Source organism: Silurus aristotelis (genome assembly GCF_946808225.1).
Source record: "Silurus aristotelis genome assembly, chromosome: 3".
Taxonomy (NCBI): domain Eukaryota; kingdom Metazoa; phylum Chordata; class Actinopteri; order Siluriformes; family Siluridae; genus Silurus; species Silurus aristotelis.
Genome location: NC_139576.1, coordinates 17,359,561 through 17,372,372, shown reverse-complemented (window position 1 = coordinate 17,372,372; position 12,812 = coordinate 17,359,561). Strand labels below are relative to the sequence as shown.

The 12,812-nt window shown below is 35.5% G+C and overlaps 1 protein-coding gene across 1 annotated transcript; it reads left to right on the top strand.

The window, feature by feature from the left end:
• Positions 1–2,628: 2,628 nt before the first annotated feature.
• On the top strand, positions 2,629–12,537 carry shox (shox homeobox). Its single transcript, XM_083537936.1, is given in 7 exon segments — positions 2,629–3,069; positions 4,397–4,605; positions 7,796–7,853; positions 8,049–8,137; positions 10,036–10,248; positions 10,567–10,639; positions 10,642–12,537. Coding segments are annotated over 7 exon segments (921 nt in total). The 5' UTR covers positions 2,629–2,819; the 3' UTR covers positions 10,671–12,537.
• Positions 12,538–12,812: the final 275 nt, after the last annotated feature.

The following is a 12,812-nucleotide window of genomic DNA, read 5'->3' as shown; positions in this document are numbered from 1 at the left end:
AAAAATATAGGTTTGTTGCTGATTTGATAAAAGTGTAAAAATCTAAATCATTTAAAAAAAAAAAAAAAACACAACACAAACTATATCACGTTCTTTTTTTTTTTTTTTTTTTTTTTTTTTTGCATTTTACGCCACACGAGATATTTTATATATTATACCGATATTTTATTTGACGATATATTTTTTTTCTATCAGGGCACAAAACACCATCTTATCAGCCTGTCCGCCTTCAGGCCGAAACCTTTTACGACTTAATTACCATGTCATTGTTTGTGCTATGGCCATTTAGCAAACTGAAGTTAATTTACAGAACTTAAATAGTAAAAAACAAGGAGACGGATATCACATGAAATTAATTCATTAAAATAGATATTTATCCTGATCTCTCTAGATTTTTTTTGTTTGCTCTTTAGTATAGGCCTTCCCTCTTCTCTCATCATCATCATCGTCATCATCATCCAATAACTAAATCTAATTTGCAATAAAAGCATGAATAATAATAAATAATAATGAATAATAATGATCTCACAGACAGCAGTTTACACACATATCTGTGTATATTAATCATGAAGCGGCCTCATACAGACTGCAGCTGGGAATGTGTTTGTCAGGAACTGAGAGGAGAAGGGAGGGCAGGATCGGTTCCTCCAGCTCAGTCTGCTGATATCTCATCGTTTCAAACACGGATGGTGCGTCTTTAAGCATGGCCACTTAGTGTACAACGCGCTATAAGAAACATTTGTCTTGTACACGCCCGAGGCAGCTGCTGATTGGGAAGACCCACGTGGGTTTTTTGCACGTGTACTGTTTCACAACTGGTGATAATTGTTGAAACAATATTATGAATAAACGAAACATGCTGCAGTAAATACTATGCAAAACTTACAGAATTTGTTTCTTTGTCTGTTTCCTTTTTCTCCAACCGTGGAGTTGCAAAATCAATAAACTATATACTTTGAATTCAAGTGAAGTTGATGCCTCTGAAACACCACCTTACAAGAGCAGAACGTGCTTGATATATATATATATATATATATATATATATATATATATATATATATATATATATATATATATATATATATATATATATATATATACACACTAATCAACTTATACCTACACAATATACAGAAAGAGCTTCTTGTTCTTGTTCTTCTGCAGGACTTCAATAATATTTATTTTCTTAATAATAACATTTTTATTTAATTAACAGTGTGTATAAAGAAAAACGAAAGAGATGTATATTTAGAAAAATATGTGTTTATTATGAACATTAATAACCCACAGTAGCCTGTGAGCTCAATAACATATCAGTCATGTCTCACATATAACTTCCTACCGTGGACTGAACAGCACTTAATTAATGCAGGAAAAAAAACAGCAGCACGAAGCCCAAGGTCACATGTTGGAATATCGCGGAGTGTGATGGCAGTCTGAACATTACCGGGATTAATACACTCCTATCAGACACACCATTAGTGACCATCTGTACACACTCTGGTTTCGGTTATTTATTATTATTATTATTATTATTATTATTATTATTATTATTATTATTATTATTATTATTATTATTATTATTATGTAGCTGTAGTAGTAGTAGTAGTAGTAGTATAAAAATTATTCGAAATTTTCCCTGATTTTATCCGATTATTGTGATATTTATGAGCCCCTTAATTCATTTGAAAGCGTTTATTTCGGAGCAAAAACACCGCCGTGTACATTCTGATTTGTATAACACTGTTACCATGGAAACATTCAAATAATAAATAATAAATACAAAAATAACTTCAAACAAATGGTAATTAATCAATATAAATTGATCCCAATATGATCACAAAATTTCACCTATATTTCCAAAATGCGATCGTCTAATAATAAATCATTATAAAATAATACGCAAATTTTAGAGGAAACTATTGAAAAGCACATACTAGACAATGGCTTTTGTTTAAAAAAAAAAATCCAATAAATGTTACACAGCTTACATTGTACACCCCCCCCCCCCATTTAGTTTCAGGGTTATTACTATTATCATCATTGGCCATAGGCTCAATCTTTTTTTTTTTTTTTTTTCATAACAAAAGCAACTTTAGGTACAATACAAAAGTTTAATTAGATTCATGCAATTATGGAAATATATATAAGCGATTATGATTGATGGCACAAATAATCCATTCATATTTGCTATAAATCGATCTTTAAAAAAATAAAAAATTATATATAAATTTGGGCTTCGTGATCATGCGATCATTTGACTTTGTAATTCATTTCAATAGGCATAAATATTTCTCAAAATCCGTCCCCTAAAATGCGTCAATGGAGTTCAGGCAAATCCGCTCACGTTATGGCACCATTCACATCACCTAATAGCCTTAATGAAATTATCGCGGAATTAATTAAACACGGCTCCCCGGATCCTCAACACCGTAGGCATGTTTAATGAAGTGTAATCATATTAAGGGGCTCCATGGCGGCATTGATTTGGAGCAAAGCTGCTGAAAGTTGAATTCAGAAGCGAGAGGAGCCTGTAATTGCTCAGGACACGGCGGTGGGGGTTGGGCTGAGGTGAGCGCCGTATAAATAGTGTGATCTCCAAAAACACAGACACACCAACCGGAGTGATCTAAACCTCCTCCTCCTCCTCCTCGTACACCCCCCTTCCCAACATCCGCGCGTTTACTATCGAGCTCACACACACACACACACACACACACACACGCATTTAGAGAGAGAGAGAGAGGGAGAGAGGGAGAGCAGCGCGTTAGGGTCGTTTAAAGTGGATTTGTGCCATCAGGAGCGCTTCTTCTTCAGCCATGGAAGAACTCACAGCGTTCGTGTCGAAATCATTCGACCAGAAGAGCAAGGAGAGCAGCAAAGAGAGCATCACGTACAGGGAAGTTTTGGAGAGCGGCTTGGCAAGGGCCAGGGAGCTGGGAAACTCGGAGAGCAGCCTGCAGGACATTACCGACAGCAACACGCACTGTCCCGTACATCTGTTCAAGGAACACGTGGAGCTGGACAAGGACAAGCTGAAGGAGTTTAACGTGGCCAGGGCGAGCGACGGTAAGAGACGTTTCACGGCGTTTTCTTTAAGAAACTGGCGCCTGAACGTGTGCACTGCTAACGTTTAGTTTGTGTTGATGTTTATTGCGAACTAAGAAGCAGCACAATTCATGGAAAACTGTAGCTGAATCAGTAAAGAAGGTTTAGAAATTGTTTCTAAAGAACAGGTTGTGATTGTCCTATCAACAAATATGATCCTTATTTATTTGAAAACGCGCATTTTCTCGAATTTATAATGAGTATGATGAATAATTGTCGATCTTCTTTGTGTTTTAGCAAAATTAAATTACGTGGCAATAACAGGCCATTTTACTATTATCGTAACATAATATAGAAATGTGACTAAATAATACATAAAATTACATTGAATAAATAAATGTTCTTTTAAAATAAATAAAAAAACGAGCAAAGACAATCAACAATATGGATTGGGTAACTTGGAATTAAACCTGCTTTACGAAACGGTGTAGTATGAAAAAAACAACAACAAATAAATATCACACCAAAAACGTGATGTTGATTAAATACCGCAAATAAATATTTCTAAAAGTATTAGTCGTTTTGAAGTAGGCCCAATAATAATAATAATAATAATAATAATAATAATAATAATAATAATAATAGTGATACAAATAATAATAATAATGGTGATAAAAATATCACTATTATTATTATTATTATTATTATTATTATTATTATTATTATTATTATTATGACCACTATTGAATTCACGTGTCACTAACAATATTTTGTGTTATTTCGGACAGTGCATTTTTTGTGCGGATTTATTGTTGCAAATGTTTTCTGTCGCAAAATGACATCAGAACTGACACTTTCTAGCTGGATGTTCTCTATGTAGCAGTCTGAGTAGTATAGGATTTATTTTCTCATTATATATACGTATATATCAAAATGTCAATGCGCTAGTTGTCTTATGCTAATCATGTTTTACCTTTTGAAAGCATTTTCTTTCCTAAAAATGAGTAGTAAAACGTGCATCATTTAAAGCATGACACAATTAGATTCACTAAATATTCAATAAATATAATAAAACAACTGTTTTCAAGGTGTGATATTATTTTAATAATAAGATATCCAGAGACACTTTCTGTCCAAGTCTTCTACACTTCTACACATCTTCTACACAAGATCACAAACAAACCTTCTGTGCATGTTTTTCTCAGAGTGCTGTGTGGTGGCATGAAAGAACAGAAGAATAAAATCCTCTGTATATTTATCACACTGACAGGATAAACTGTTTTAGCATCGCCTTGTACCAGGCTGCTTGGAGTCATGAGTTTTTCTCTTTTTTTTTTTGTTGTTGTAGGGATTTATGAGTGCAAAGAAAAGAAAGAAGAGGTGAAATCGGAGGACGAGGACGCCCAGGGGAAACTGAAACAGAGACGGAGCAGGACAAATTTTACCTTAGAACAGCTGAATGAACTAGAGCGCTTGTTTGATGAGACGCATTACCCGGACGCGTTCATGCGAGAGGAGCTGAGTCAAAGACTGGGACTCTCCGAGGCCAGGGTCCAGGTAAGAGCTCGTCCCAGTGCTGTTAGAGACCCAAACAAAATGGCACTGTTATATGGACATTTAGGCATAGACACATTCTCGAGGCGCAGTGGAAACGTTTAGCAGGCCGAGGTTATTTTTAGCAGGTCGATTAACACAAACCCCTGCTGGAACTATAATAAATGTCCTCTCAGGACTAGTTTTTCTACAACAACCCTACACAGAGCGGCAGTCTGTCCACATTACACACACTTCTATGCACTACCTTATCACAATATTATAACTATATGATGCATTTATAATTCGTAGAACATGGGGAAATTGATTAAGATTAAAAAAAGGCTCTTCTGCACGTTTAATGATTTATATACAACACTGTTGTTCACAAATGCTTGAAGTCTGATAGGCCTTATGTTCTTCAAGAAGACACATACTGATATCCCCTTTAATGCATAGTTTATTACACTACTTACTGGTAGAATTACTAGAATTACTTCGAGTAAAGTACTATTATTAATAATAATCATAATGATAATTATATACAGAAAAAAAACATTCCATAATAATAATAATAATAATAATAATAATAATAATAATAATAATAATAAATCATTGACTTTATAATTTTATATTAAATGATCTAAATAAGAAATGTGTTCAATTATTATTATTATGATTACTACTACGACTACTACTACTACTACTACTACTACTACTAATAATAATAATAATAAATAATTGACTTTATAATTTTATATTAAATGATCTAAATGAGAAATGTGTTGAATTATTATTATTAGGATTACTACTACTACTACTACTACTACTACTACTACTACTAATAATAATAATAATAATAATAATAATTCCCAGTCATTCACGGTAATTAAATGTATTGGTAACAAAATATAATTTAATACTTTCTGATATTTTGACCTAAATTATTATTCAGGGCAGAATCTCGAAATAAACACGGTGGAGATCATTTCCTGCAAATACATGATGTATATATTTATGCACCTCGTGTAATGTAGTATAGAGTAGTTGGAACCAATTTGATATATTTTGATTTAGTGAATATAAAATATCTTAATCGTACAGCAGAATGGTGATTATTTAAAACAAACTTACCCATGCAGATGTTTATTAAATTAAAAAAGTCATTTGTCACTTTGGGCGAGTTTGAGTTCGGGAGTGAACGTGGATATGAAATGGCTCCTGTAGTTCCAGCAGCACCAGCGATCAGAGGTAAACTTGCTTATGTGCTACGGAAAGATCTAACCACATCATTAAAATTAATGAAGAGATTGAACTGCTGCTGCAGGGGACACCTTCTTATGTCACACACCTCATTTTCTCCAGCGTTATCTTTGTAATATCTACCATTGGCTTGATATACTGTTCCCATAAAAATTTATTAGAAATAATCCAATTGGGCTGGGGCTGGGGCTCAGCTTCGCTCCGGCAAAAAGTGGCAGCTTCACCGCCTAGGCCACAGTCTGGCCAATCGAAAAAAAAAAAATCGTCCTTTTATAGGCACATGTCAAATCATATTGAGCATGCTCACACAAACCAGTCTGTAAGTACTGTGTGGTCTATTTACATAAAAACGGCGTTGCGTTCAAAAATGTGCTTTTTACATATTTTGGCACAGGGTCGTGTTTGCACCAGAATGCAGACAACAGACGCGCAATATCTCCTGTAGCATGGGAACAAAATTGATTTGATCTTAAACGCTGGTGTTGAAATTGTAAGGCACGAGGTTCAGAGGCGATATTAACCTGTTACTGAAGTGTTCTACAGAAACCTCACACCGAGCAGCTGTCAGGAATCTAATTGAAAGTTATGAGACCTTGGTGAAGAGAAGGCAGTAATTCAATTACAACTAATATCTTTCGGTTCCTGGTGCAGAGCTAAATTAAATGTCATTATTCACTGTCTCTAATAAAAATCAAAAGGAAATCGGATTAGGGTATTTGCGAAATGCATCATTGAGTGGTCCTTAATGAAGAAATAACTGTCTAAACCAGTGTTATTTACTTCGCTTAGCATTGCATACGGATGGATAATTAGAATTGATCTCGAACTGAAAATTGATTTGTTTTCAATATCACATGAGGCACGTATTATTAAACTACACGTGAAACATTATTTATGATCAAATTGTTTAGAAAAGAGCATAGCAGGAAGCTGAGTCGGGGCTTTTACACGTCTGAAATTGTACTAGTCATTAAATGATATCATTAGATATGCTGTACAGAGCAGTGTGTGTAGACTACATCAGTCCGAAAACGCATCTGTGTTAAACCACTTCTCCGAAATTGTCCCTCTTATTATTGAAAATGTCATTCACACATTCATGACCCTCACTTATGCACAGAAACCTCATTCTGTTTTTATAAAACGCTCGGAAACTGTTAGCTAATTTCGCACAGCTGTATCCTCTGTGTTTGGACTATAGACTTTATTAAGCAGCTGTTTATGGCCTCGTAAATCACTCGTTTTGCCACAGAAAAAGACGAATATAAAAAAGCAGCCACAGAAAAAGTGAAGGAGTATCAAATGACAAAATATTCGTTTATTTTTATAATGAGATCGAAAAGTCAAATTGACATGTCGCATTCTCTACAATCAATAACATGCAGGCCGACCTTATACAATGTGATGATGATGATGATGATTATTATTAATAATATTTATTATTATTATTATCATTATTCCTATGGTGTACACAGTTTATGGAAATAACTTTAGTGAATTTCAGCAGCAGTTATAATTTTGCTTTATCTATTTTGTTAACCCCTGCACTCAATATCTTTTTGGGAATGCTTAAAACCTTATTTTGTCATTTTGGGCATTTACACCTTTAATTCAATCCAAATGTAAATAATTAATCATCTATCTATCTATCTATCTATCTATCTATCTATCTATCTATCTATCTATCTATCTATCTATCTATCTATCTATCTATCTACATTTATTCATTCATTCATTCATTTATTTATTTATTTATTTATTTATTTATTTATTTATTTATTTATTTATTTATTCATTTATTTATTTATTTATTTATTTATCCACGGGGGAGGAAAACACGCCCATTACTAAATAAGGCTGCGTGATTAGGAACGCGGCACTAAATATAATTTGGTGTCATCTGAATAGGCTACAAGTCAGTCAAGTTCATTCAATGTCATTTATGTTTCAGGTATGGTTTCAGAACAGAAGAGCAAAATGCCGGAAACAAGAAAATCAGATGCACAAAGGTAAATTGTAAACTATTTTCATATTAAGCCATGTATAAGCAGTGTTATGGAAAGGCTTAGTCTTTAACAGCAGGCCAGGGACTGGAAACTAGGATTGCAAACTAGTCATTTGAAAAAGTTATTGATTTTTCATAATGTGCGTCATGAGAGTACAGCACCTCATGTGTGTCGTTTTTTTGTGTTGTATATCTGCAGGTGTGATTTTGGGTTCCGCCAGTCACTTGGACGCATGCAGAGTCGCTCCCTACGTTAACATGGGCGCCCTGAGGATGCCATTTCAACAGGTACCGACAACAAAACCATTTCTTCCAGTCTTACTAATGAGCGCTGTAAACTGATGCGTGAAAAAGATAGCATGCAATCAATCAGGATCGGTTTGAGAGATCATTTGATCCATAGACTGTCCGCATCTTTGTCCTCCGGATTCTCTATGGGCTTATGGATCATGTCCTCCCAAAAATAAACTGCACAGAAATAGCAGATCGCCATCGCACGTGTGTATATATATGAAGAGCATTAGACGCAGTGTAATGCGAGGTTTTTCGGATAGGTACGACGCACTGCCTGGGTATGGTCCTGTGTGTCTAAAGTTCAGGACAGGTTTTGGATTTCACTGCTCAACACCCCCCCCCTGGTAAAACTCATCAGTCAGTTGGCAGCTCGAGCGTTCAAAACCAAACAGCGGGCACAACGCTGACTTAAGGGCTAAACACTCTGACTTTTTCAGCCTAATGGCGGACCGCTTTGTCGAAAGGTTTGTATGCTGCGGGGGTCGCAAACTGGGGGCCATGTCAGAGCCAAGCGTCCTTTTCAACTGTAAGCCTCGATGAGAGGAGAGTGAGATTAGAGAGACCGGGAGACATTTGATCCAGTGTGTGTTTTGGAATCGTGAGTGCGTCAGTCAGGCAGAAAAAAAAAAAAAAAAACAGCAGCAGAAGAAGAAGAAGAAGAAGCGGCGCTCATTAAGCTAACAGTGCGTCCAGATTAAAGAGTTTACGCTGGGGAGAAATAGAGCGCAGACGGATATTGGCTGTGAGCGGTACAGGGAGGGCAGGAGGACTGAGTGAGACCTGAATACTGACACCATAACAGCAGCACAGAGAGAGAAGAGGACAAAAATCTGGCGCCACCTACTCTATAGCAAAATGTCCGCCACCTGTTGTCCAGACGGTGCGAGCAGTGTTAAAGTACTGCACTGACCCGGGTGACTGACTGGCGCGTGCATGCTTCAGGCGCGTGCATGCTTCAGACTACATCTCACTTGTAGTCGGTGTGTGTCAGTAGAAGAGAGTGTTAGGGAGTTATGCACAGCGGTGTAATGTAATGGGCTGTGATGTCCTTTTGATCATGTCTCACACTAATACGTTTCTGTTTTAGGATTATTCTATAAAAAAAAAAAAAAAAAAAAAAAAAAAAAATACATTTTATATATATATATATATATATATATATATATATATATATATATATATATATATATATATATATATATATATATATTTTTTTTTTTATTTTTTTTTATTTTTTTTTTTCCTATGCATGGATTTAAACAAATGCAACAAAAAAATCTCCCACCTACATAGCATGAAATGTGCTTTGTTTTAGTTGGATATCGTAACAGAGAGCTATAAGATTTGTAATTTTTACACATGCACCATTAGATGGAAGGAAAAAAAAGGCAATGTATAATTTTCACCTCATAATATTAAAATAATGGTTGAAAATGGGAAACTCTATATTTTATGCTGCTTATGTTTAGCTCTTTTTTTTTTTTTTGCTCAGGAATACATCAGAATTAATATTTATAACCGTATTTGTGAGCAAAATTGTTTATTTATGCAACCGAATACATAATTGGGATTACGAGCTTCTGCAGGATTGCTTGCATGGATGCAAAGTTCCATGAATCATACTAATGCGTAGAGATTTTCAAATGATCGGATTCCTTTGCCTATTAAGTTGTCTGGGCGCACTACATAATTCAACAATTTTAACTCAGATGAAAAGAAGTGCGAGTTAGCCCTGGCCTATTTTTAGTGAAAACATGCAGTTAGTGGAAGCCTTTAGAGAAGTGCAAAGGGAAGCATGGTGTGTCCAAGCCTGAAACTGAATCCGTGACTCTCCTCAGGCTGAGAAGCCTGCTACACAGTAATGCTGCATTTGTTTTCTTCTCGGTTCACAGGTCCAAGCACAGCTCCAGTTGGAGGGGGTGACCCACTCGCATCCTCACCTGCACCCCCACCTGGCAGCGCATGCTCCTTACCTGATGTTCCCTCCTCCACCGTTCGGACTACCAATCGCCTCGCTGGCAGACTCAGCCTCGGCAGCGGCCGCTGTAGCAGCGGCTGCCAAGAGCAACAGCAAGAACTCCAGCATCGCTGACCTGCGACTCAAGGCAAGAAAACATGCGGAGGCGCTTGGACTCTGACCCCCATGGGCGTCTCTGCTGCTCTGAACTGATAATTGTTTCTCACACAAGACTGCGCCTGTGAAAAAGGCCATGACACTCACAGTTAAACAAAAACAAAATAAAAACTAAAGAGAGAGAAAATGTACTGAGAAAAGAAAGTGAGAGTGAGAGAGAGCATGGGGGGCTTGGGGGTAAAGAGAACTTAAAAAAAAAATGTCACAAAAACCAGCTGCCAAAACACACCACTTGTAGAAAAAGGTAATTAAATACCAATGAAGTCACCTTTTACTTTTCGCCCAACAGGCAGGACTGCTTGGAGGCCACTGGCTCAGCCCTTTCCAGGCCCAGATCACAGCCCCAGGACCGTACAAAAATATCTGGATGTCTGTTTGAAACCCAGCGATTAAGAGTGGAGACTCTTAGAAAATGAGCAAAGCAAAAGACAGACCCAGAGTGACTGAGGAAAGCTAGAACTTGGTCAGTACTCTCAGAATGAGAGTCTCAATACTCAAAAGTTTGGATTGTCAGCCACACAGAGTGTGAAAAAAATATATATACAACGGCCATATTTGTCTCCACCCACTGTGTTTGTGCTGCTGTCAAGAGCATGTGTTAAAATGAAGGATAGTTCTAACGGGGAGGGCCTCCATTGTAACTGACATTCACCCTGCTATGACAACCTTCTATCATAGTACCACGCACCTAGTTTATATATAGTTTTTTATTTTTTAAATCCACAATGGACAGGGATCGGAAGCAGCACTCACACCAAGAGTACAATCACGAAAATTAAATTTCTCTTACAGTTTTTGGAGGAAACACTATACATAGTGAAATACATATCTTGTATATTTCCTCTGGGCATGGGTCTGAAGGACTTTAGCTTTCATAGCTTTCATTGTACCATCATTTTTGGCTCTCTCTTTTCTTTTGCTTCATGTATTGGGAATAGAAGTGGCACTAGCTTTTGCACTTCAGGTCTTGTATCAAGGTGTTTATAAAACCTTCTTGCAAGAAAAAACTACTTCTATATGAGGGTGAAATTGGGGTTTCGTCAAAGTATATTGAAATGTCAAAATAATAAAAGGGTCACTGCAATTTTCTAATTTAAGGTTTTAAGGAAACATCAGTTTAACTGAATGCAATTATGTGCAGTTAAGTGCAATACTGTAAATATGAGAGAAAAAAAAGAAACAAATAGCAGTTGATGTTTGCTAATCAACAAAGAACAATTTCTTTTGGCACTGATATTGATGTATTCCTAGTTGTTTTACACAGACACATTTTTTCCCTTGGCCATGTAAATGATAATTTGTGCCATAACTCCCCACGTGTGATGGTACTTAAACATAGTTTCGCATATGTACATTTTAATCTTGATACTACACTGAGGTAGACCAGGCAAAAAATTAATTCTCTACAAATATACAGCAATTACTTTAGCATCATAGGATTTTCTGGCTAAAATTGCCCACCAAAGACTATCCTTCAGTAATAGTAGAAATCTAATGAATGGATTTAAATCTACAAAAGCATTTACAATAGTATTTTTTTTTTTTTTACACTTTTTAACAGTGTATCAAATTTTTATCACATCAACACAAATGCCAGTCATTAACATTTGCCATTGAAGGAACTAAATATAATCATATGAGGAAAACGTCAGTTTTTTTTTTGTTGCAAGCCTGTTGTTTGTAACAGATTTTTATTTGTTTCGATATAAACTGCCTTTGAGCTAGTAGATCCTAGTTAGGTCTACCTCTGACAATAAATTATACATTGTGGTACAGTTTTGTTGTTCACTTCATTAGGGTATTTAGGAATGTTTCTGTTTCTTAAAGTGAGGTCAAAGGTTCTTTTTATTTATTATTTTATCTGAAAGTTTATAAATGTTGAATGGTCTAATTTCACATGTACATTTTTACATGGCTTTGCAATTATTTTTATATACTTTTTAAAGGCTAACATTTGCAGCAGTTTGAAACAAACATGTGATTGCCAAACATTTGTTTGACTAAAATGTAGCGTGTCTGAGTTTACAAACGTTTCAGGGACGATGGAGAACATGATCAAAACTTTGTGTTGAAACATTCTTGATGCTCCATAAAATTAGTTGTATCCCATAACTGACATTTCATATGAAAGCATGCCCAGACATGATTTGCCATTGGGTTTCTATATTTTTTTTTTCTGTTGTTTCATAAAAAAATGAATGTACATCTTGTACAAGTAAACTATCAATAAAATTATAAATATTTGTAATAAGGTTTATAAGGTGTTATGCGTCTCAAATATTTTTTTTACAAATAAAATCTGTTCCATTAAAATACATAGTTTCCATTAAAAAACTTTCAGACAAAAGCAATTGTATATGCTCAAGTGAAGCAACACTTATACCAGAGCATATATGTATTATGTATCAGAGCAGATATTTTATGCATAACCACATGCAAGCATGCATATAATTGATTACATGTGACCTGGAACTTTGCATTTTGTCTTAATCTTCAAACTTCTGAAATAATGTACTAATGACAAAAATGATAAAA